General features: G+C 46.4%; 1 protein-coding gene and 1 long non-coding RNA gene across 15 annotated transcripts in view; one reads left to right on the forward strand and one right to left on the reverse strand.

The window, feature by feature from the left end:
- LOC139113103 (kin of IRRE-like protein 1) overlaps positions 1-25,885 on the forward strand; it is a 314,721-nt gene that overhangs the window by 123,356 nt on the left and 165,480 nt on the right. The window contains exon 2 of the mRNA XM_070674020.1: positions 17,012-17,141. Within this exon, the coding sequence (XP_070530121.1) occupies positions 17,012-17,141 (130 nt within the window). The remainder of the gene's footprint in view (positions 1-17,011; positions 17,142-25,885) is intronic.
- Positions 4,429-25,885, reverse strand: part of LOC139113105 (uncharacterized) — an 84,376-nt gene continuing 62,919 nt past the window's right edge. For all 14 annotated transcript variants that reach the window (XR_011547615.1, XR_011547614.1, XR_011547616.1 and 11 more), the window contains 2 exons: positions 4,703-4,827; positions 4,429-4,521 (listed from right to left, as the gene is read on the reverse strand). This is a non-coding gene — a long non-coding RNA (uncharacterized lncRNA). The remainder of the gene's footprint in view (positions 4,522-4,702; positions 4,828-25,885) is intronic.

Raw genomic sequence — 25,885 nt, forward strand, 5'->3', positions numbered from 1 at the left:
CGCACGCCTTCTCTAAACTTCCTCTGTATTAAATTATACTCGCTTCAAGTCGTCGAAATAGTTTTACTTTGCGACGTTTACATTATGTATGTTCTCATGCTCGCTATTATTTTTGGCGTATACTTAAGTGTCGTGACTATGTATACGTATTTTCGAAGTCATAAATTAATAACGTGATATACCCCCGTAGTTACCGTAACTAGTGGTGCTTCACGTAACGCCCACCGGGTCGTGCATTACGAGCGGGATTTTTCGGATTACGCGTTTTCGGTCGGCAGACACCGTTGAATAATGACTCGCGTTACGGCTCTCGAAGTGTCCGGGGCCGCGCGTCTCACGGTGTCGTAACGTCGGCGGTGACGCTGAGGTAACGCGAGAACGACCAGAACGGACGAGCCGGAAATAAATGCCCGACGCGGTGCACCTCGTCACCGAGGCAGATTACTAAGGCTGAAACCGTCGGACGTGGAGCCGGGCCGAGTGTGCGCGGCAACGTTACTGTTACACACTCCGGAAACGTGGAAAGCGTGAAAGATCGCTTCCCAGCGCGAAAGTACTTTCCATTTAATCACGCGGCGGACATTCCGGTAGGTAAGGTAGGTAGGTAGGTAGGTACGTAGGTACGTCTGGCACGGAGGCGCGGCGTTAATTGAATTAGAGAATGGAATTAAGTTAACAATTTCGCGTCCGAATGGCCCGACTTCTACGACCGCGGCGATTATCTGCTACCGACTCGCCATCGTGCGCCCGAGATAGCGCCCGCCCGCGCTACTTGCCGCCGTACATTTGCGGCCGTATCTCCTTTGTCCGCCCCCGGTCCGCCGGCATTAAATAATCCGATAGCGCGTATTTTTAACGTCGCCCCGGGTAAGAATAGCGACGTCGAAGACGTACGTACCCCGCCGCGGAGTAACGAGCACTTACGCTGATGAAATTACCGTTGGAATTCCGCTGAAACTTTTCCGCGCCGCGCAATCGTAACACGGCAATCTAATATACGTATATACGGAACGCCGCGTGTGTCGGTTGTTCGGCCGAATCGCTCAATCACCCGCCCGCCCGCATCTCTTCCTGGCTCATTTTATTTGCTTTTAATTACGTCGTCCGGTGAAGAAAGTGTGCCTCGAACTAAAACGGCGTGTCAAGGTCCCCGCGATATTTCACGCTTCGCCAGTCACGGCGATCACCTAACGTTTACAATCTCGCGACGTAAAATATCTTAAAAGATATCGGGGAAATATATGCGCCGGCCGCGCGGCGGAGCTTCCTACGTGACTCAATTAGAGCCGCATGAATAAACGATCGCGGACAGCGCGATCGCGTTACGGCCGCCGATTAATAGATAATTTTCGATATCGCATACACCGTAAATTCTTGCATGTTAAGCGCGCGCATTATCTTGCCATAAAATTATAACCGCGTTACGCGGACCCACGATGACGACAAAAGCTCATTATGCTCGCACCGGCAATTGCGGTTCGTCATAATGGAAAATTGCAGGCGCCCGTAACGTATTATTCATTTTATTTGCAAGCTAGCTGAATGCGGGCCGCCGCCCGCAATTGTACCCCATTGAGAATTAAGGATAAACGTGTCTCTTTCCCGGATTTATTTCGCTTTTCCTCCGTCGAATAAGAGGTTCGAACTCTGCGGGATTTAATGCATTTACACGCTTGACGAGAAACTAAGCACTTTACTCTTTTTATTTTTGCTTTTTTCTTCTATTTTTTTTTTCTTTTTTTTTTTTTAGCTACGAATTATCCGCTTGATAGATGCCGTAAGTATAGCGCACTTTAATTACTTAATTTAATTAACCGGACAAACTTCATTAATCGCCGATAATCGGCCACTTGCGTAGTAAAAGGACGGCCCGGAGCGATATAAGATTAATTTATTCCAAAGACCTGGGGATGGATGGTCTCATTGAACGTCGGGAATAATTTATTGAAACGTCCATCAAGTTGATTCGATACGTGTGTAGGAAAATCGAGCGCGGCACGATGTCACAGCTCGCTCAGCGCGCGGTTTCGCGGATATCAACGCGGATAAAATGCATATGTTATGCCGCGTCGGCCGTGTCGAACGCACAACCAACCGAGCCGCGGGGGGGAGGAGGGAAGGAGGGAGGGAAGGGAAGCCGCTGACGTTATGCGAAACGTTATCTCCGACGGCGGAATTAATTATTGGAAAGCGCCGGTCAATTATTCGCGGTTTTAATTAGCCTCGAAACATTTCTATGAGAATGCGCCGCTTGCCAAATACAGTTTGACACGCGTACAACAGCGTGTCCGCTTGCCGTACATTCATTCATCCGCGTTCCCGCATTGTCCTTCGTTTATCGGGCGCATTGTGCGCTCGTCATCCGCGAGGGACACGCCACGTCTCAAAACCGAGGCCGCGACCTGTCGCGATCCGCCGCGAGGAGTTAAAAGCGCGCGAATTAATCGGCGCGCCGGAAACGGCGCGTTATATTTGGCAGGAAGCGTACAAGCGCGCTCGAAAGCGAGATATTCTGTCAAAGGGTAGGCAACATTGGGCAGCAAGTTGCGCTGACGCGAATCGACTGTTATCGCGTAACCGTAATGGCGGAATAAAACTTTTTAACGGTTCGGTCGCTCTCACTGAATCCGGACGATCGCCGGACTCGCGCGCGGAATCCATATTTGACGTGTTTTGCTCGCAAAAAAAGCGGAAATATCAACGGATCCCGGCGAGCGAGGGAACGGGGAGACAGTGGCTCGGGGGATTCGGCGGGCTGTTCCAGTCCGCGAAGTTGAGTGCAAAATTATCGGGACTTCTTTCGTTCCTCAAATAAATCGAGAGCGCAAGGGTATATTCGCTTATTTATTATTAATTTCGCCTGCGAGAACAAAGTACGCGGGAACGTAATCAGAGCGCTCGCCATTCTGGGTGCCCCGAACTCGACCTAATCGTCCATTTTTCTATTTTGTACATTGCCCCGACTATGTAATCGGGCGTAACGAGATGCAATTACGGGCGTAGTGAAACGAAGCAAAACGAAACCGAGCGCCGTTAGTCGCTTATTGTACTTTCGGACATGCCGCGGCATATGGGAACAAAAATTGCACCGGCGTCTTTAAACGCGCGGGTCGAGTTAACCGTGTTTCGTTAAGGAAAAATAGAATAATAGAGGCAAGCCGACGAAAGCGAACGGAGTGACTGGTGAAATCACCGATAATCCGTGTTGTGCCACTTGTAATGGCAAGCTCGTGAGTCGAGTCGAAACTTACTTCTACGCTTAATCGCTCGAACGCGTAACTTTTTCTCAAGTTAAAGAATTCTTCGGAGAATTCTTAAAGGAATTTGTAAACTGACGTAAAACAAAATAAATAAATAAAATATGTTACGATATCTATCTCGAAAAAGCCGTATTAGATCGAATCCAATTTATTATTGCCGTTTCTTTGCGACGTTAATTTATCCTCTCGCTCGGTTTCACTTCGCGCCGCGAGAGTAAATCTCAATTTAATTTTTATTATTTTTATTACTCATTAATTTATTATCTTTTAATAAATTTTTATTATTATCATTTCAAAGCGTGTCGTATATTTTTTCCTTCACCGCATTTAAGAAACACATGCAACTCACCAATCTGCATGAGCATCAGCGGAGGTGTAGATTTCTGCCGGTGGCTGTAACATAAGATAAAAAAAAATATTAATATAGACAATGTATCTGGTATAAGTAAATATAAAAGAAAAATTACATTTATCTAATTTATTCTTTATTTAAATGAGTAAAAATAAAATTATCTGTTAAAGAGACAAGGCTAACAATTTTTATTAAAAAGAAAATAAGAAATTAATACCAACCTAAAAGTTGCTCCGCCGATGTATGACGCCCGTCCCGGGCCTGCTCCTCCTCTCAGTTGGGACGTGTCGAGTCATCTCTCCGCACAAGAAACTCGCGAAACTCGCGACCGGGTGAATTTATGACCGAAGAAATTAATTATCAAGCACTGTCTTTCGCGTGATATTGGGTGGCACACCCGTTTCAAAAATCGTATAATAAATACACTCGCCCGATTACTTTGCGATATTCGCGAGAGAACGACCGACGAACCGGCCGCGGTTCGTTTCATTACTAATATCGGCGGTAACGGCACTTTTTCCCTTCGGATTTTTATCGAAGCAAAACAAGAGTTTCGCTCCGATAAATATCCCGGGAGTGGTTGGCTGTAATAATATCAAGCTAAATTACACACAGTTTTGTAGGTATGTAATTTATATTGATATGTTGTAGTAATGGCAATTAGTAGTTGGCACATATATGAATCAAGTAAGATTTTCTTTTTTTTTTTTTATTAATATTATTTTATTTTATGTTTTATTATATCGCGACGCGTATGTATTATTTTATCATTTTAAATTAATTTATATTTGATTATTCAGGATATTTTTTTCCGCGTACTAAGTGAATTTCCCACCCGAAATGCTATCACTAAAAATACGAAACCATGCACTACCTGGTTTGATGCGCAGCGGCGGAGTTACGGCTATCCTGTAACATAAAAATAAATATTTTAATGTAGGAGGGCTGAAAATAATTTCCAACGTTTCAAAAAAAATTGTTAGGCACTTGGAAATAATTTAACAATTAAAAAATAAAATATCAAAACAATATTTTCTCATTGAAACGGTAAAGTTATTAATTTTATGGTAAAAAAAAAAGTGATACTTACTCCAAGGTTGCTCCGCCGAGACATGATGCCTGTCCAAGGCCTCCTCCTCCTCTCAGAATGCCTGTAAAATGTCGGAGTCGATTGTCCTTTGGTATAATACTGCCTTTCCTTCTCTGGAATTTTATCTGAAACACAAAGAGTTCGATGTGATTAGTATCACATGTATGTACAGATCACAAATCGCAGAAGAATCGCGAATATTACTTGTTAAATACTATGCTTATTACTTGTTGTAAAGCCGGAACGTCTCGTACGTTTTACGTGCTCGACCGCTAGCGAACAAGGTACAGCGAGAATTGCGTTCACTAGTGCTCCCCACCCTGCGCACATACCGCTATCTACGTGCTCTACCTGTATCAGGCGACTAAGGCATGCGGGAAAAGTGCGGAGGGAACATTGCGAGAGCCTAAGCCGCTTGACCGAAGGCCAACGACTTTGTTTATTATGATACGCTCTGGACTTAAAGACCTACTACTACACTACATAAAATCTATGCCGAATATTATTTCGAGTGAAACTTAATACAGAGAAACGCGATAACATTAGACGTAAGTTTATAAAAATGTTATCTTAATAAAGCCAAAAAAAATTAAATATAAAATAACAGTTTATTTTTCGGCACGTGTAGAGATCCGCCGAGATAATCTCGCGCGAAGAATTGATCGAATACCTCGCGCGCAAGCCGCGTACGTCGCTGTGAGATCGTCGTCCCAAGTCGTGCGAAAGCAGTCAACTGTTCGAGCGATGCCCTCGCACCGCGCGCGAGCCGTCTAGGTCCCGCGGGTGGCGTAGGTCCAGGATGCGCGCGGGCGGCCGACTGTGCCGGTCAATGCCCTCGCGTTGAGCGTGTGAGTTACGTAGGTCCAGATTGCGCGCGAGCGAACGGTCGACTGTGCCGGACGATGCCCCCACGCCGCGCACGGCGTCGTATCGCACATGCGCGCACCTTTGGGCCTCTGCCCGCTGCTTCGCCCGTCGCAGCGATAACGCGATAGAAAAAATTATATAAAATATATATAAAAAGACGCGTGCTTTGTAATGTCTATTTGCAAAAAAAGAAAAGGCGTTTAATTAGCGGGTATTATATATATGTCTTCGATATTTATATAATTGTAGATAAAAGCTGATTTATCTTCAGAAATGAAAAAAAAAAAGAAATTACGGGTTTTGCGTTGAAAAATTAAATTAAATTAATCATCGCGCGCGGCCATTGTTGTTGCAGCAATACGATAAATGTATTTGCTGTTGTAGAAATTTTAATATCGCGGAAATAAAATTTTGATATTTTAATATTTAATATTGGTTATAAAATATATCTCTCGCGCGTTATTATTGTAAGCCGCATTGGCCGTGTTTGACGTAGTATAATAGAAAGTTTAATTATATTGTGACTTCAGCGAGTCCCGTTGTCTCGCATCTCATTAATTGTTCCAGCAACTTGACGGCAAGACTAAAATTCATTGTAACCGGATCTCCGATGTTTGTAGCGCGCAGTCTGCGCCAGAACAGTCACAATAGGTGACATTATCAAGCACGGGATTTGTAGGCGGGAGTGCTCGGTCCGGGAGTTTGGCCGCCTATCTACCTCGCTTCAGGTCGGATATTTGCTAGTTAAGTGACGGTATTGACGCGTGCGACAAGCAAATACCAATATGCCGCCGTCGGGCATCGTGCATATCTACCAACTAGACGGCGATCAAACAATTACATTCGTTCGAAAAGCCGTATTGTCGGGAAAATTCGGTGGACTGCGCCGCCCCCCCTTCCTCCGTGCACACATTTTTGATTCCCGCTGCACACATATTACTTTATCTCGATTACAGAAATAAATAAACAAAAAAACGTGAAAGTATCGACGGCGTTCGCGCTCCGCGCAAAAATCCTCTCGCCACTCCGACGCGTTTTCCGCGTCGCGTGATGGTCCTTTAAAAGGGAAAAATAAAAGATAATCCAGGCGCGTCCCTTCGAACGTAACCACCGGATTGCGAGAAGAAACAAAAGTTTTGGAGATTGTTAATAAGCGAGCGATAAAGCGCTTCTCCAAAATCGAGCATGCTCTACTGCGTTTCCCCCGCGTATAAAAACTTTTCGAAACGACGCCGGTTTACAGACTTTATGAATCTCGTAAGAAAGTTCGTTAAACCAGTTTCGAGGCACGTAATCCTACCTGACGAAAATATACCCGAGGAAATATTAATAAATAATACCTAACGATTACCCGTTTCGTTTACCGTAAGTTTCAAAATTGAATTACTTTTCATTATACAACGGACGCGTATTAAATTTATAATTCTAACGACGGTAATTAATTCGCCGATTCGCGCGACGTGTAGCTTTTAAAAAAATCGGCGAACGTGAAGTTACACCGGGGCATTCGAAATAAGGATATTTCATCGGAACCGTTATTCGCTGGGCGCGGGAAAGAATAATTAATTTTCGTCGAAATTACAGGGAGAGCGTGCAATCCAGGGGTTTCCTCCGCTTATCCGTCATCCATTTGCGCGTCGAAGTATAATCGACCGCAAGATCATGGCATTATTTCTAAAGTTGTCGTAAACTCGATCCCTCCGTTCGCCGCGGATCCGGAATTCTCTTTTCTTACGCGAATTACTTCGGGCGGAGTTTACAAACATTATTTAAAGTTTTCGAAGAACGTTCAGGAGAAGTCTACCTTGCTCTCTTCCCTCCCCCTCCCCGCCCACCCCGTCGTTTCCCCTTCGGCTTCACCCCTTTCATCGCGCCCGTGGCCTAACGATCTCTCGAGCGGTTTCGCCGAAGCCAATTCTTTATCCGGAATTAATTCAATCTCACCGCTGCCGACTCGCCGTAATGTCCGCGATTTCTTTCTTAATTCGTATCGAGGTATATATATATACGCACGCCTGCGAACGTTTTGCGTTAATTAATACGATTGACTTTCGAGCTTTCGAAAGCCGTTCCGCGCGTCGTGTCAACTCGTCGCCGTTCGAGGCCAACGTTTCAAGCAATCGCGCCTTTTTCCCGACGTGATAAACTGGCGAACTTCTCGGCTGACTCTTCCTCGGCGACAACGAGGAGGCGGCGGCCGCTCATTTGCCGCCAATTCTGTACCCTCCGCCCTTTCCCTCGCGAGAAGATAGCGAGGATAATAAAGGAAACGGCTGGAGCGAAGAAACCGTCTTCAAGCCGGCTTTCATTAACGCCGTCGATTAGATTTGCAACGAAAGTACGTTAATTAAAGATATCTTAAATACATTCATTGCGTCCGGTTCTTTTCCGCGCCGACCTGAAACTCGACCGGTAGTTGGAAATCTGTTAAATGATTGCGCCCTTTGCGCCGCAGTCGCGAACCATTAGACTTTTTAATGAGCTCGATAGATTTTTTTTTATTCCCCTCCGCCGCTTGGTTTTCTTCAAGATATTCCTTTACACGGGCGTATAAATCTTTTCGATATTTCGTCGACGTTCTTTAAAAATTATCGCCGAGTAAAATTAATTTACTTTCATTATTGGAAAATTTACAAAGATTATTCGCGATATTTTTGCACGTTCGCGTCGCGCGTCGGGAGACCCTCCCGCTGCCGTGGAGTTTAATCGAGCATAATTACGTCCCGATATACCGCGGAAAATAATTCGCTGGCCGCGGAGCCGCCGCGAAGATCGGACCCCATCTCGCAAAGGTTTCGCGCGGATTATACGAGGTCGGCGACGTAGGGGCAGTGCTTTGATCCTCGGTCAAAGGCCAACGTCTCCGAAGGGAGCGCAATGTTACGTGGGTCCCTTAGCCCATTGTGGCTCCCATTGTTGCGCAAACTGCATTACAACCGGAAGTGGCCGCGACCTCCCTTCCGTGGCTCGTAACTCAGTGTCTCGCGAGCCGGCGCCGGGCGCTGCACAATGCAACGGCAACGGCACCGCCAGCAACACCAACGTCAGACGTCGCGGCGCGGCTCTACGGCCGCTGTTAACGTTCGTCGCATTACGGAACGGTGTACGTCGCATCAATGCCGAGGAGCCGTACGTCCGCGGGGCTCCGTTACGTGTCGGCCGTTCGGAGCGTGTGTGCCTTTCCGCACACGTGTCGGCGAGAGGAAATTAATCGCGCGAGCCGCGACAGTCCGCGCGTCACCAGAACCCGCGGCCGAGAACGACCGTTCGCCACGCGAGATGCAACATCGTTGCGCTATACCTGGCTATCGTCGCCGTCACGTGGCAGGGCTACACTTCGCAACTCTAACCACGTCCGTCGAATCCTATCTTCTCAATATTTGTCTTTTTTCTTTTTCTTTTCTTTTTTTTTTTTTTGGTTTTAATTTTTAACAAGTCGCTCGTGGATGATAAATCTTTAAATTTCATTAGTTGGTCAATCCTCTATTTTTAAGCAACCTTGCTTCGTATAGAAAAAAAAAGTGAATACGCTTGAATAAAACATGTTAAAACATGCAGGCGCCCGTTTGAATTTAAACCAAATATCGAGAGGATAGAACCGACACGTGCACACACACGCGCGCGCACAATCCTGCGCGCAGCGGGGTCAAAAATATTACACGATTTTCACGTTGTGATACATAAATCATTGCGCCGATGAGAAACTGAATAGCGTCGATATAATGCATGAGATAAAATATTTGTAGAAGCCGGGGTTACAATGGTTTATCGCGTACCGCTGCATTTCGGAAAACGGGGGGGGACGGGGGGAGGAGGAGGATTTGCATTTTGCCAGACTGCGAATATCAAAATGAACAAGAAACTAAGCGTAGATTTTAAATTTAAATTGTTCCCGCGCGTGCAAATAATTCACGAGCTTAACTTCTTTATGCTAAAATCGCCGGCGCATTGAGATTAATATAATCCGATATACAATCTGATTAAAGATGCATCGTCTGTGCGATGATATGTTAATGAATCTTGGGGATGTAATTAGATACGTACGTCGAATTTTCGACTAGTTGGCGCGTGCATATTTTGTATTTTTCTTTCGAAAATGCGCAACGGCGGCGCATGCAAAATTATATTTCGATTATTGCACCGCGCACAACGATACATTAAATTGGGCACCGTAAATCTGAAACATTTGAATTATTCCGCGGATAACAGGAAGATAAAACTCATAACGAATTCTTTCGGCATTTAAAAGTTAAGTGAGACGAGATATCTTCAAATATCTCTTGCGCGCTTTAAAATTGCTACATGAGTAAAATATAATTTTTTACATAATTCGCTGGTGAAAAGTCTCGGCGCTTTGTTTCTCCCTCTCTCTCTTTCTCTCTCCTCGAGGGAGAGTTTCGAAATATTTCAGCACTTTTGAGTCGCTTCGCGCGAAGGACCGATTGCTTGTTAACACGCGTGGCTATTTTCTTTCATTTCGTTTTTCTTTTTTTTTTTTTTGACTTTAAAACTTCTTTGCGTACACCTAACGCCCTCGACAGTAGCAGTTATCACCCACGAAAGAAGCCTGAAGGGAGCCAGTCCTCAGGCAACAATAGGGATCTCGTGGGGTAAGGATCTATTAATAATTCCAAAGCGACGTCGTTACGCTGTAAGCGTACCTCTGCAACTTCAGGGAAAGGGAGAGATAGCGGGAGAGAGACGACGACAGAAGTGGAGAGAAACAGAGAGAAAGAAAGAGAGAGAGAGAGAGAGAGAGAGATAGGGAGAGAGAGACAGAAAGATGGAAGGGCGGAAGTGGGGTAGCTAAGCGATTCGTTCTACTCTCCGGAGGCCGACCTCTCAATTAGCCTGCTTTCCTGCAAACTACGACTCCCCTGCGATGCAGCGATGCGCCGGCAGGCCGCCCGGTAACGTGTTTTCAGGATATCCTGATTCTCTTGATTCAACTAGTAAATCGGCACGGGAGAAGCCTAAAGCGCGGCCATAATACGCCGGACTCCTGCGGAAATCCGCGATTGCGGATTACAGAGCAAGCCAGATTTTTGGCGGACTCGATAACAGCACGGCGCTCGTATGCGGCTTCCGGTGGGACGTGATATTAAATTATAAAGTTCCGCTTGCGCGAAGTTGAGTCGTTCGACTTGACATAATCCTTTGATGTAATCCTTTTATCGTTCTTACATAACTAACGCTTACACGGCAAACCAAAAAAAAAATTAAAATTAAATTAAATTAATAAATAAATAGAATAATAATAATTTGGAAAGTTCTACGTGGCGATTTTGATGAATTTTCTTTTTCGTAATTACAAATCCGTCGTACATTTCGCGCGATACGAAATATGCGTGCAAAAACGAAGCGAAATTTCAGCCTCGACTTAGTCCACCCGGAAACGGATCCGCGGGAATAAAACAACCGGCATAAAGCGAAATCGTACGTAACGAGGCAAATGGCAGGGAACCGTTGCGCGTGAGGAATATAACACGCTCGTAATCCGAATAGCCCCATACGATTTCTGCACGCTCGGTCGCCGTCGTTTCCGGCGCGCTCGTAGATGGCCCATGAGATCTGGGGGCCGGCCGGAGCAGAACGTGTTACCGTATCTCATCGCAGCTAACCGTCCGATCCGGCTAAGCCCGTATCATCCGCCTGGATCCCCGCGACGTCGGCTCTCTATTATTTTTCATCCCGCAAAATCGAAGCCTGTCCGAGCGGGGCGTACGAACCCCGCGACAAGGGAACGAGGGGGACGCGCTCCGGACCCCCGGGTTAATCCACTCTTTCGACGAGTTTTACGAGAGGCGGCCTGCCGAAACCGGGTCGCTCGTAAACGTCGTAATTAATTTTACGCGGTTCGGCTTTAACCGAGCTTTAACGTCGTGACTCGATAGCTGGCGACGGAGGGCAAACCGAGTCCCGGGGTCAGCTATGCCCGCGGCCGGTCCCACCCTATTCCTACCCTTGGAGGATCAACTCCGAAGAACCGTACCAAGTTTAATCCCTGCGGTGTGGAGTCGGCGAGAACTTCTACGAGGCGGCTTCGTGCCGCCGAGTTTAGCCAAGACAAAGCGCGGGCTCGGACCAATGAATTCCCTTTCGCTCTCCGCAGTCGGCGTTTTGTCCGGCGAGGAAATTATTTGCCAACAGGTCGGTCGGTGCAGCTGACAAGAAAAATCGCGGACACTTGCTCGATACGGTGCAACGCGGGATTAAATTCCCCGAGGGGTATAAAGTATACCCTGCCATGGGGAATTGCTTGCGCAAGGAAAATTGTTAGACGAGGACGTAACGGAATGTAACGCAATTTGTTTCTTCGTGTTTTTTTTTTTTTTTTTTCTTACGAATTTTATAGCGACACGATGCTCGGCAGGAATTAGCGGTACTTCGTCTTACATATAATTACGCATTTTGTAGTACCTAACACACGGGGGACCATTTGTGGAAATTATGTTGAGTATAAAAATATTGCTGCGCGCGTTTCATAACGAATAAAGATACCGGGTAATATAGACGGGATTTAAACGCGCAGTCTTTTCCAGTTATCAGTCCCGCGTCAACTTACCATATTAAATCGAAACTGTATTTTCAAAGATATCGAGGGAGAATGTGCAAGCTCGGGGACGCATGAACCTACGTATTGCATGCACAATACGCTTCTCATACATATCAATTTGGGTGAAAGTTCTATATTGAGAAACCGTTGTTGCGGCGGGTATCGTTTCCCATGGCGCTTCGCGGTCGCTGAAGCGTCAGTTGAAGCTCGTGGAACGACCGGCGGGTCGCCGAAGCCTCCCCCACGATCGCAGGGAAATTCCGGCCTTTTAAAGCGATCTTCGCCAGATGTTCGGAAAAATAAAAACGCGGCGGGGTAGAAAGACCCGTCTCGCGGAAATTCGAAGGCACCAAGTGCCGACGATGCGTCGCCGGCCCTCGCGGAGGCGCCGAGTTTTATAAAACGTCGCGGGGATTCGCCGGAGATATGTAAATACGCAATAAAGCGTGAGCTCGCCCGCCCTCTCGTCCGCTGTCACCGCCACTTTCGCCGCATCCGACACTCCGGCCTCCCCCTGTAACCCCCACGGCTCCATTTAACCGCGGGGTGGAACGCGAAATCCCGGCGCGCGGACCGCATGTTATGCCTGGTTTCACCGATTTCGCCGCGAGGACAGAGAGAGCCGCTCGGATTTTACGGACGGGGCTTTTCGCGCCGCTTTCCGACGAATGGCTCCGCAAAATTACTCGCGTATCGCACTTGAAACAATAGCGGCGCCCTCGTCTACGGAAAGCCCTACCGAAAGCGAGGCAGGAGATTTGCAATTGTCGCGGACCGAACACGGATACAGAAGTGGCTGTTTAATTAAATATAAATTATTATCAATTTTTTTTTTTTTTTTTAAGTTTTCTATCCGGAGTACGATTCCGACGTCGTGAACGGCGTCCGAGTTGATTTAAGCAGCCTCGGGATCAGTACGGTAATTTCTTGCGATTTATGAAGGATGAGTTTTTACCGGTGGTATTGCTACGACTCCTCGCCATTAAAACTTGGCGCGGCGGGAGCGTTTCTCGCAAACAATAGATCCTCCGGTGCCGGTGCCGTGATTCACAGAGAGCAAAAACTCGCGGAGAACTGCATTTCCTCTATTTTCCACTTCGGTGGGGCCACCGCGGAAAATTAAGGAACTGATTAACGCGGCTGCTAATTTGTCCTAGCTGGCGCTGCCTTTAACTTAATACGACACGAAGTAGACGTGAAAAGGAGGCGACCGGGGAGGGACAATGAGCGTAGACAATGGCGAGGCTGATACGCTTAGTGGAAGCAAACGGGTTTGCCAAGTTGAGGAGGCCACCTCTGAGAGGAGCGTACCGAGGGTAGCGCGGGAGGGTGCTCGGAACACTTAACTACCCCTAAATAACGGATGTACCGCCACCGTTTCGGCCGCTATCCTTGAATCAACCCGACCGTACCGACTGCGCTGGTAACGCGACAAAATTGTTCCTATTGCGGGCTAATTCGCGACAGACACGCTCGCGTGCATCCATAATCAAAACGTTGAGCCGCACCGATCGATTTTCCCCTCGAATATATGTAACGCTTAATAAAGGGCCAAACGTATGAATATTCGTCTCTCTCGAAGGTCCGCTCGTTTCGAGACGATCGTGCGTGGCCTAAGCTGGCTCGATATAGCGACATCGTCCATTAACGTGTATCCGGAGCCGGGCGATTACGGTGTAATGGTGACGTCGATACAGCGGCATGATCAATCCACGTCGCTCCCGGAGATTTATGAAAATACTTGCTTTCACTGTCATGTCGCGGCTTCGAGGGAGGAACGCCGGGGTATAAGTTCAGAAAAGTTCACGGCGAAAATCCCCCCGGGGAGAACACAACGGACTTCGACGTCCACCTACGGAAGTCTCGCCTCTCTCTTCTTCTTCTTCTTCTTTTCGGACGGAAACTTGGGGTTCAATCTTCTCCCGCGCCACATGCTGCGCGATATTAACGGATAAAAAAAAAAGGGGGAAAAGAAAAAAATGGAGAGGGTGACGTTCTCAAAGCGTTTCCTGGGACAGGTAGCATTAAGATCACAAGTTTGATCTCTCGCTCCTCATTAGCAATTAATGCCTCGCGCGGTGAAGTTTTTGTCGGGAGGTTTTCATTATTCACGCGGCGCTCTCCGGTAGATGTAATGGCTCGCTATTATTAATAGAAATATGTAACTCTTCTCGTGAGCGGCGCGCCACCCTTCCTCCCCTCGTCGTAATTACAGTCGTGAAGCTGCCGAGCAGGCGCTGTTAATTATTAACGAAGACGTCATTTTGAAGCGCGGGCGTGACAACGTCACGCCGACGATGTAACCGAACATCTGTCGTCGTTACCGCGGCGGCCGCATAATCGAGCGCGTTAAAAACGCGCGAGCGACACACGTCCGTTACGTTTCCCGCCGCCTATCCGCATATATTGACTGAACTTTTTCGAGACCGTGTCTCGCGTTAAGTCGAGACCCCGTTTCTCGCAATGACGTCCTTGTTCCCCATCGGTCGCCGTTCGAGGGTCGTATTTTCGCACGCAGCCGTTTCACCTCGGAACCTTCTTTTCATTTTACTTTAAAAGGAACGCTCGTCCCCGTTACGAGTTTCTCAACTCGCGGCGTTATTTCCGCGACGTTTCCCTTATCGAGGATTACGGTGGTTGCGTTAACGTTAAAAAAGAAAAGAAAAAAAAAAAAAAAAGAAAATACAGTCGGCGTAAAGTAAAATTTTTCCCGACGCGAATCGATCGAAAAACTTGTCCAATCAACGTTACGACGCGCCGTTCCGATTTCGCGAGTCGGCGAGCCCAAAGCCGCGCCCTCTCGTCCGCCCTTTTATTTTACGTCTAATTTTTTAGAATTAGATTAAGGATCAGAGCGGCCCCGACGTAGCGGTGCGCGCGAAAAGATTCCGGAATCGCATTCCGGCCCGGCACGGCTGCGAGCGAAACGTATAGGTCCAATTCTGGTCGATAATGAATTCATTAAATGCGTTTCGAATGCTACACGACCATCGCGCGCCATTAGCGCGCCGCTGGACATTTCGACCACCGCCTCGGGTCTTTGAGGGTTAATTGCGGACGTGTTGCGGAATTTCATTAATCGAAACGGCTTTCAAGGCTTTTCTGGTATTTAAAGTAACACGCGTCGGCCGGCGTCCCATCGAAGATTGTTTTTGTGCCTGACATAGAAATATCGACGTATAAGTAGACGCGGATTTCCCGATGCAGCGTTAACTTAAGAAAATATATTCGCCGTTCTAAATATTAATTTAAATAATAAAATAGCGTAGAAAAAGTCGTCGAACCGACCGTGAATTGCACCCGAGACGTGTACGCGAAATTATAACGAATCCACCAAGATTTCTTGCATTTCCCTCGTACAATGGCGAAGGTTGCGGCTTTCCTGCCACCGTGGCAACAGCAACTACGCTGGTAACCGGAGGGGAAGTAAACGGCTTGTTGCGCGTCAGCGAAGCCCATTTTATGCTCAAGAAAAAGCGGGAATTCAAATGAGCACCGTTACGCCGGAGCGTTTATATGATAAAGAGTCGCCCTTAAACAATATTTATGCCCGCCGTTGGAGCCGGAGGCATGCAATAAATACTAAGCCTATGCTAATCTTTATACTTGTCCCTTGCTTGTGCTGATAAGGTCTTTTAAAATTCCACCCGTAGCCGGCTATAGTAAACGACGATTATTGACGAGAGTCCAAGCGATTGATAAGACTTCAAAAGTCGTTTCTTAAACCGAGAAACCCATGAGTCGACGTTGCGACCCCAATAAAAAAATATAATAAAATAAAAAAAATAAAAAAAGCTATATTTCGCCAGCGCAGATATAACCACCGAGAAAAAAAAAGATCATTATTAAATAAAATATTTCGCAAACATGACCGGATGCATTAAATTGCGAGGTTTATTCGTAGAAACGGAGGAATCGGGTCGGCGTGATATTATTTATCGCGGAGTAAAAATGTCCGGGGCGCGCCAGGGTGGATTTTAAAATGTCGCTGCCTTTATCCGCGCATTTCGACGGCGGATGGGAACCAGCGGCAATTCAATGTTCCGACGGGCGACAAGATCGAGAGCGACGAGGCGAGACGCGAGATCGCTTCTCTTCTTTCTCACGTCGGTCAGCGGACAAAAAAGTCCGCAGGATCCTTGCGTCACGAATGAAACGGCGCCACGGGGTTCGTACGCCGTGGCCTTCCTTCCTCGTGCAACGGGGCTATACCGGGGTCCGCCTCGTCACGCGGGAGGAGAACGAAGGCAGCCGACCGAATCGAATGGAAACTCGTTTCTTGGAAATAGCCTACCGGAAATTTACGGAAGGAATTGGCCTTCTCGTGCGAGATCTGACCAACGAGCGATCCACTTACTCGAATTGGTCCAGCCGGATTGCGCCTCCGGTCACCGTAAGAGAAAAAGAGAGACGGAAGAGAGCGGCAGCGAGAGAGCTGGCGCGAACAACGATCAGGAGATGTCCCGCGGAAAAACGGAATTTCATAAGCCGGATCTCTTAATCCAATCGCGAAATCGGGGGTTTCGTGTGCCGTTCGATCGACGCCGACCGTGGCCGACGAGAAATCGTCGGTATTCCTGATATCGAGTCACACGTGAATATCACTTATCGATTTACAAGAGTATCTACATCGTTCCTTGCCCATAAACGTTTGCCGGAAAAAATTCGTCCGTAAAATTTGTTCCTCGGGGCGTTTTTCTTTCTTTTTTTTCTTTTTTTTTTCTTTTGAAACTAGAAAAATAAATGTGTCTCCACGAAGAAAACATTGGTAAAGAGATTGTGTTCTTTAATATCAAATTAGTAAACCTAGTCTGCGAGCTTTAAATTAACACCGTATTAATTGTAAGAATTATGACAATGATTGAAACAAATAAAATTGTTTTCAGGTCCATTGGTGAATACCAGCGTGGTTGAAGGAAGACCTGCTGAACTGCCGTGCGACATAACTCCGCCTGGCACCGACATGCTAAGCATGGTTTTCTGGTTTAAAGACGAAGCCGGAGTACCTCTGTACACGTGAGTTTGCAATCTCATTCTTGTTGCATGCAAAATCTCCGCGGAATTAGCATTCGCGAAATTGTGTTGATTACAGAACGACTGTGGCTTCAGCTGGATAACGAAATGCGCGCGGTGGAAATTTGCAAAAATAATTCCTAAAAAGCGCAGCCTTAATGAATTTTTAATTGACACGGTTTTAGAAAACTTAAATTAAATAATCTATATAAAAGAAAAAAAAAAAAAAAAAACTTGGTGTTTTTATAATTTCAAAATTTTATTTACATGTATGTATTATCGTGCTTTTTATCGTCTAAATCGCATTAACGTTGCTTAGCGACCGCGGTAAATTGTCCAAAATCTCCGCGTTTGCCTCCGGAATTTTGCTTTCAAAAGTTTTGACCGAACCCTTTGGCAAAACCAGCATCAAGAGACCCTGCATCGTAATATTCAATAAAATTGATCGATTCAATTTCCCCTGGCAATCTGTGCTTCAACGTTTTCTGACTTCGCGAGTAGTGCGTTTCTCAAAATCTCCAGTATTCTAAGAATCTACGATCTTCGCGACTAATATGTAGTAAAGCCGCTCGCACTGGCGGCGCCCTTCTTTATTACGACACTCCTCCCGTTATTAAACGTACATCACCGCGTGTCGGTGCTCCGACGGAAATTCCCCTTTCGCATACCACATCCGGCGGTGTTACGATATTCCCCTTTGCGAATAAGCCAGTCCTCGAATTACACGTTCGCGTACGGGATCCCTTTGCCTCCGCCGCGGCGTTCCCGTCCAAATAAGACCTCGAGTACCGTCGTTCCTAAGTGTCGCTGCGCCACAAAGCTTTCGCAATTCACGGGGATCGCCCGCGGATCGTCCGCGGATCGCCAGTGGCATTTGCGTAGCAGTCATTAAAATTTTAACGGCGCGGGGAAATCACCGCTCAATTAAGCGCGACGCGGCTATTGGAGTCGCGCGCGTTGTTTGAATGCGCATTTCGATGCGCGGATCGCTCGGGCGTGCTATTAACCCGTATGCTCGACCTCTTCAATATTTTTCGATCCACGCGGATTGAAGACAAACAGCGTGTTTCGATAGAACGCAAATAGAGGTAGGAAAACGCTTAACCGGTCCACGATAACGAATACGTATGCGTATCGTACGTCCAAGCACTTTTCCCTGCCCGGTTTCTGCCTCCGCTCGCGGCATGCAATCTTCTTCCCTTTCTCCTCCATCCTCTCAAACGGCGTTCTCATTTTTTTTCTTTTTTATTTTCTCTGACCGCTTGATCCACCGTTATCAAATCGATACTGCGAGTATACCCAGGGGAGGACACACGGTCTTTCTTTGGCTCGAAATCGAATGCGTAATCAACTGTTGTTTTACAATAAAGGGATTTTTGCTTGAATTGAGTTGGGACGACTTATGTAATTTTTTTCTTTCTCTTTTTCTTTTTTCTTTTATTACATGTAAAGCGTAGAGTAAAGCGGCAGAGTTTAAAAAGCACAGTTTAATACACACAAGCATAGTAAATCAATTCTTTATATTGTTTTTATCAAAGATTGCAATTATTTGAGATCTCGAAAATGTTTCATCGTATTTAAACTTACGCGCCTAATGAGAACTCGAACGCCACGCAACCTAACTTCGGTGGCATGTAATTATGGCATGTTAATAAATTTCAATCGACGAGCGTAAGAGGCGGCTGTGCTACTCGATGTTTCCCAGATTCAGTGTGGCAGCTTTATCGGCGTTATAATTGATAACGATGGCGACGCCTCTTTGCTGTTCGTCACAGTAGCACCCGAAATTTTCGAGACCAACCCGAGACTTTATTACAAGCGCATTCTTTCTCGCCGTGCGCTTTATACAATCAAATCGGATTAAACCCGGCTTAATCTCGTACCTACATTAGCATGATTACCGTTTGCGTCTCTCGGCAATAAAAAATTTTAATTTCTCCGTTTCAAATAAATTTTCTAATTAACATTTGCCGAATTTTTTTTTTCTTTCTTTTCTTTTTTAATTTAAAACCAGAACAGTCTCTTGCAAGATCGATATATTTATTCGATTACCGTCATTTCCGATACCTTTTCTCGTTTGGATCTCATCCCGGCTATGCTAAAGAATTATCACGATAACGCGAACGTCCGCGTAAAGTGTATCTCCGCGAAAGGCGGAACCCCTCGCGATATTTAATTTCCCCGGCTGTGCCCTTCCAGATGCAGGTACTCGGCGAGCAATTCCATTCGTCTCCGGTCGTTGCGTTACTGTGTTCAAAGTACCGAATTAAAGTCTTGATGAAACATAATTGGAGGGCGGTCGGTATATCGGTGTATGTATCTCTAGCGCGTCTATACCTCCGAGACGCCGTTTCCGCCGGCTATCCGGCGTAACGATTATTACGGAAGAAAGCGGCGAGGGATCGAGGGAAGAAGCTCGCGAGAGTCTACCCCTCTATTCGTCCCGGGACGACCAGCAATTGCGGTTCTGTTTCGCGACCGCGTTCTAATAGCAGTGACGTTTGTCGCGGCAAATAAGAGTAAATGACGCTAATACAGAAACCTATCCCCGCCGCGCGAGGGACACTTTCGTGCGGCCCGAACGTTCCTCACCGCCCGCGGATTCGCGATAAAAACCGTTTTTCAGAACCGTTGATTCATGACGGGCGCGACCGCGATTAATCTCCTCCGCGGCGTAATTAATATATCAAGTTCAAACTAGCGGCTCGCGAAAAGTCACGCGATCGATGACGGAAACCGGCGCGGCGACGCGAGTCGGAGGTGCGAAAGCTTCGCGACAATTAGCTTCGCGGACGAAAAGTATTTTCTTCGAGGCGCACTTTTCAGGTCGGAGAAAACTCCTCGATCACGAGAACGAGCCGAGTCGGCTCTGTCGTCGAAGATTCTGCGTGACGCAAATTTAATAATTCTTGTTAGCGCGGTGATTCAATAAGTCGTATCGATCGCGTTCGGCGTCGGCGATTTGGTATTACTCTGGTTTGCGCAAACTTGTAAAATTTTCATTGCAAAAAAAAAAAAAAAAAATAGAGGAGAGAAAGAAAGAAACATGATTTCCGCCGACGCTTTTATTCGCGCGGAGTTGTAAAACATGCTTACGTCGCGCACGCGAGATGTACAATGTAAATCTATTGTGGCAAGAGAGCTAAATGTGCCAAGAGCCGAGGCGCGACGGGCTTCGCGTGTGTTTATTTCTTTCTGCAAACGTACATCCGCGATGACTGCTGAATAGACATTGTGTGATTTACCTATCGTGCAATTATCTCGAAAAAAAAAAATATTCAATTCTTACCCGCGCGTCTCACGCACGTCGGAATACGGTATATCGTAGAAAGAAAAAAGAAACAAAAAAAAAGAACTTAATTTTTTTTTTTTTTTTGGAAAGAAAAGGAAAGATTCAGAAAGTTCTTTTATTACGCGGCGCGAATGACTTTGAAATTAATGGCTCTAGGCTGACTCTTACGTTAGTCGCAAGCAACCGGCTGCCGCGATTAACGTAGGACGAGCCTCAGGCGAACAAGGACGGGCGAGAGGTTCGCGAGCGAGCACTTAACCCGTTGTTTATCGTTGCGATCTCATTAGGGAAGTATTCCGAAGCTCGTGGACATATCGATGTTGCGTGCGCGTACGGAGGAGAAGCACTAATTATAACATACCATGCGAGGAAGGCCCGGTATGCGAGCTATGCGCGCGGCCAAAAGCGCCCCTCGCACTTGCCCCCCTCTATTCTAACCCTTCTTGCCCAACATCGCGCACCCACAACCCTCATCGAACATCCGCATTGTTATATCGATGCCTGTGTCTATCTCTCGCCGCGTTATCAAATATTTATGCGCGTCCACTTGTACCGCAAGGCGCTTCTCCGACCTCTTTGTCCACTTTGCGTTTTGCCCAAAAGGCTCGCCTACTTTTCTTTCCCCGAAGCTATCTTTTTTTTTTTTTTTATCTTTTACGGGAACAAACTCGTTTCGAGCGCGTTCTGGATAGTTTTAGGTAGCTTTAGATCAGACCGAGGTATCGATCTTCCCTAAATTCAATTTCGCTGCTGCTTTCAGTGGCAGTTTATCGACCTCTCTCCTTCTCTCTCTCTCTCTCTCTCTCTTTCTCTTTCGTCCCCTTTGTCTAGATCTACAATCGAGTCGAATTTCTATCTTAGCCGAGATAAAATTTATGAAAAATGAGAACAATAAATATAGCCGGCGAAGAAAAAGATTTCTGATTAATCATTTTAGTTATTCAACCGTGAAATTATTGAAGCCTTGAGATTCCTCGCGAGACCTTTGGCATTTTTTTTTTCTTACTCAAGATTTTTAAAAATAATCCTTCCACCAAATTTTTTTTTCCTTTTAATTTTTGAAAGAAATTTAAAAAAAATTGTCCTATTTTTTTATCCAAATACTTTGGTTTGGAATTATTACAGTTATCCTTCCGGGGTTTCGATTTTTTTTACCGTGTTCGTTAGCGAGTTGTGCGTCAAAGGGTCAGGGGCTAATTCGCAAAAAGTATCGAGAGGGACGTGTGTCCTCACAGATAAAGGAATACGGGCGACGCGTCGGGCACGAGAGAACGCTATAATCGTGACGGCAAAATCACCTGCGGCGAATAGCTCGAACGCATCGGGCGTAATCGAACGATACCATAAATTCGGACGAGCAACGTAGCCGCCATACTTTCCGCCAACGACCGTGCGCCGTTGCACGCGGAGAGCTCGTTTAACGATGAAATTCTTCGGGAAAGCGCTCCCAAGTGCTACATCGGACGCCGTTATCCGGAAGCCTCTTTTCCTCCCCCTATCGCGCAGACGTCATTATCAATTTTCGCATAATTGCAGTAATTTTTAGCCCCCGTTACATTCGACGACAATAACCTGATTAATTATCAAAACGGCTGAAGACGTTGACTTCAACATGCTTTTCTACTATCTTTATTCATGAATTGCGCAATTAATTGACGATTATGTATTATAACGATAGCAAAGATAATAAAAATAATTATTTTTTAACTTTTTTTTTTTGCATTAACTTGGTATAGAGACGCGTGTTTTAACGATAGTAATTAAATACGTTGCTCTATATTTAATATAATTTAATGAACATACAACTGGAAGCCCGCTCGTCTTAATCAGGCTAGTTTCCTGTCGGATTATTATACTCATTACGGCTACGAATATAGTCTGTATTTGTGGCCACTATTTGTGTCCGCTCCGATTACATTACAGAAACGCTAAGAATTACGAGTTATAAAATGTTGTTATGACAGAACATGTGTCAAGTAATTTTTACGAATAAACGTGATATTTTTAAAAGTGTTACGTTTTAGCTTAGACGTTACTTAAAATAGTTTCGACTTTTATCCCGCGTGACATTTGTCTCTTTTACGATTTCTGACTCAATGATTTAGTACGGATATTTCGGTCTTATCTATTGCCAACTTGATTATTCAGGCGTCTCACGATTTGACTTCTAGTGTTATAAGCTGACGAATTAATCTTTAACGTCGGACTTGCACGAGGCCGGTGATGCTCGCGATCGATTGACGGGTCTCGTTCCGTCGGTGTTCGCGTTTTCGTCGATTACCGTTACGCAAAATTATCGTGCACTTTCAGTTTATTTGCTTCGAGTTATGCTCACGAGTAATTGCATCGAATATCGTACAAATTAATTGCGCGCGAAGCGAAGCATAAAAAATTCGGGACGCTGTTCGCAGACGGAGGAAAAATGAAAAAAAGAAAAGAAAAAAAAGAGGGAATAAGAAGCGGTAATAAAATTACGCCGCGTCGAATGAGAAAAATCGCTGCAACTATTTTCTTTTCATTTATTTCCCGCAGTTCAGTCTTATTACTGACGGCGATTTATTATAAACAATGCGAGACACGTGTCTTGACTTCGATCGCGTCAAACGGAGAGAGATGTAACTTTGACGCGCCTAAAAATTTTTCCGGAACGATCTCGTTAAACGTCGAGAGAGGGAACGAAGTATATGAAAATTGTCAAAAATTTACATTGTGGAAACGTCCACCGATTACGTTTATGTTGGAAAACCACGGATGGAATTTCGGCCGCGAAAAGTCAAGCGGCCCGACTTCGCCTTTTGGCGAAACCAGGCCGTGGATCTTGGGGGATTCATCCCCGGATTACGAGGCGTGCGGAAACTGTCCAGGGGTCGTGGCCCCGGGCCACGCTCCCGGGGGTTGTAGGTCAGAAGCTACGACTGTGCTCTATATGCACTTCCGAGAATTCGGGCTGGGCCGCGATTTCCATCGATGCACCGTCCGCGATTATCAACGTAATTTTTGGCGCCCGAATAAATCGGCGGAGGTGTCGTTCCGTGACGGAGAATTGTTTTGCGTTACGATCGCATCTACGATAAAACCCCCCTCCCCCCCCCGAACTGTTTGCGGCAATAACTTCCGGTCGATCGGCGGCCGGGTACGCTTACGCCGATTACAGCATTATCGTAGCTACGTGCCCAGATCCAATCAGATTTATTGTTCACATCCGTAAATCTGATTAATCATAACTACAATTAACGATATATTGGAGTTTGCGCTCACGCATGCGTGAATATAAGCGCCCGCGAAAATTACGCGAAATTTCTGTGATCGTAGATGCATTAAATGGTTTAATAAACTGATATTAATATCCGCGAGCGTATTCATCGCGCTGGTATACCTGCGTAACTTCCGCGAGGGGGGCGCGGGAAGGTGCAAAAGCCGATCGGGACGAATTTCAATCAAGCCTGAGAGAAAGAGAGAAAGAGGGAGAGAGAGAGAGAAAGAATTTTTTCATTGTATTCTGTATTTTTTACAAATTCCATAAATCAAGGCATCCTCACGTCTTGGTCGTTATCTCGCCTCGCTCTTTCTTTTTTTTTTCTGTCTTTCCTTTCTACGGTACCTTCTTTTTCCCTCCGCTTTCCGTCTGTACTTTCCGCAGAGACGTCCTCGACATTATGCAGCAAATAAGCGGTAACAACCACCGGTCCTTTCGGTCTTTTACCATCAGCGCCAGGCGCAACCATAATCAAGAAGCTTACGGCGTGTACCGCGCTGTATATACATACGTACCTACATATTGAATATATAACCCAAGAGCTTGCATATCGGACGAGTTTACACCGGGTAACGCGATGGGCGCGTTCACGTGAGCATCCCCGTCGTGCGGGATGACCCACGCGTGCAGACACTGGCCTCCCGGCGATCACCGGGTGCACGCGCGCGCTGCTGAAGGGGATGCTTATTGATGGCCAATGGAGAAGGGGGAGGGTGCCGGCCAGTGGCGTGCAGGGTCGAACAAACCACGGCCGGCATGCAACCGAGCCTAACCGCCGACGCCAACACTATCATCCCCGCGGAATAGATTATAGAATAATACCGAGATTCGAATCACATAATGCCTGCGGAACCTCCGGCCTGCGGTCTCTCGAAATCGAGCCCGCCCGTTTCGCCCGCGCCGCCGTCACCGAGGCCGGGCTCCTTGGGCACGAAAGCGGCCAGGTAAACGGGTTTAATGGTCGCCCGCGTCGATATCGGGCAATGCGATCGCTCGCAAACGGCGCGATGCCTTTTTGTCGAAAATTCTTTCCCCGCGAATTAAAATCCCGCAGACCGTATTCAGCCGACACTAAAGAATTCTACTCGCGCAAGGGGCGTGCTATTTTTCGTACAATTTGCCCCCGACGTTTACCGTCTTGCCGCCGCCCCCGGCGGGTATGAATAAAATTTCAATTAATCTTGAGAGAAAAAAAAAAAAAAAATTGCAAGGCACACATCCCGTCGGAAAAATTAATTATTGATCTGCCCGCGAGTAAAACCGGGGCAAGTCCCGAAAGCCAATATCTTCAGGAAAGTAAGTATCTTACCACCCGCACGTAGGCGACTCGTCGGAGAATTTTCTCCTTTTCCGAGATATGTCTCGTCCTGCATATATGACACCTTCAATTTGTAATGTAAAAATTCAGTGCGCCGCGCGAAGATGGAATTAAAAGATAATGTTTTCTGAAATTTACGGGGATTAAAAACCTCGGGGTATCTCTTAAAAAATTAAAAAAAAAAAAAAATTAGAGTGAGCAATGGTTTGCAAAATCATTTCGATCGACATCGTTAACCACGACTTTCTTTTTTCGCGATGTAACCTAAAAAAATACTGATCTACACGTTCGCCTGAATCATATATCAGCGAGTCTAATTTTCGAAGCGCGGTCTCTGCATCGCGTCGTCAAGATGCTCACGACACCGTGACTCGGCAGCTACGATCGCGACGGTGAATTTCACGAGGGCATCCCTCTTCTCGTAACTCGCGGATTGTTTTAGCCTTTGGACCGCGGCTTATGCGCGCCGCACTCGTAAAGCATTTTAGTGCGTTTCTCGTTTTCGTGCGAAACTACTGCGAAATACAGAGCAAAGGATCGTTTGTCAGTGCGTAACCGCGTCAGTTAGCATCGCCGCGGTGCCAACGCGCAGCGGCACATTCCCCCATTCTCCGTTTCTTTCACGCGGACGTGTCTTCTGTTTCGCTTTCCCTCCGGAGATCCGTACCGTAAGCTATCAGCGAAAATTGCGTCATTTAAGTTTTATCGCGCCTCATTTTGCCGCTACGGTCCGTCGATGGTTAACTTCCGGGCGATGGGCCTGATCGACATCGCGGTACAAGCGAGTGCCATTCCGAGGGGAAGTCCCTGACAACTATTCCGCAGTACAAATATTATCTTTCCGCGAACTTTATTGCGGCGATTTCATCATTCACCTGCGG

The sequence above is a fragment of the Cardiocondyla obscurior genome, linkage group LG02, assembly GCF_019399895.1.
Source record: "Cardiocondyla obscurior isolate alpha-2009 linkage group LG02, Cobs3.1, whole genome shotgun sequence".
NCBI classification, from domain to species: Eukaryota; Metazoa; Arthropoda; class Insecta; order Hymenoptera; family Formicidae; genus Cardiocondyla; species Cardiocondyla obscurior.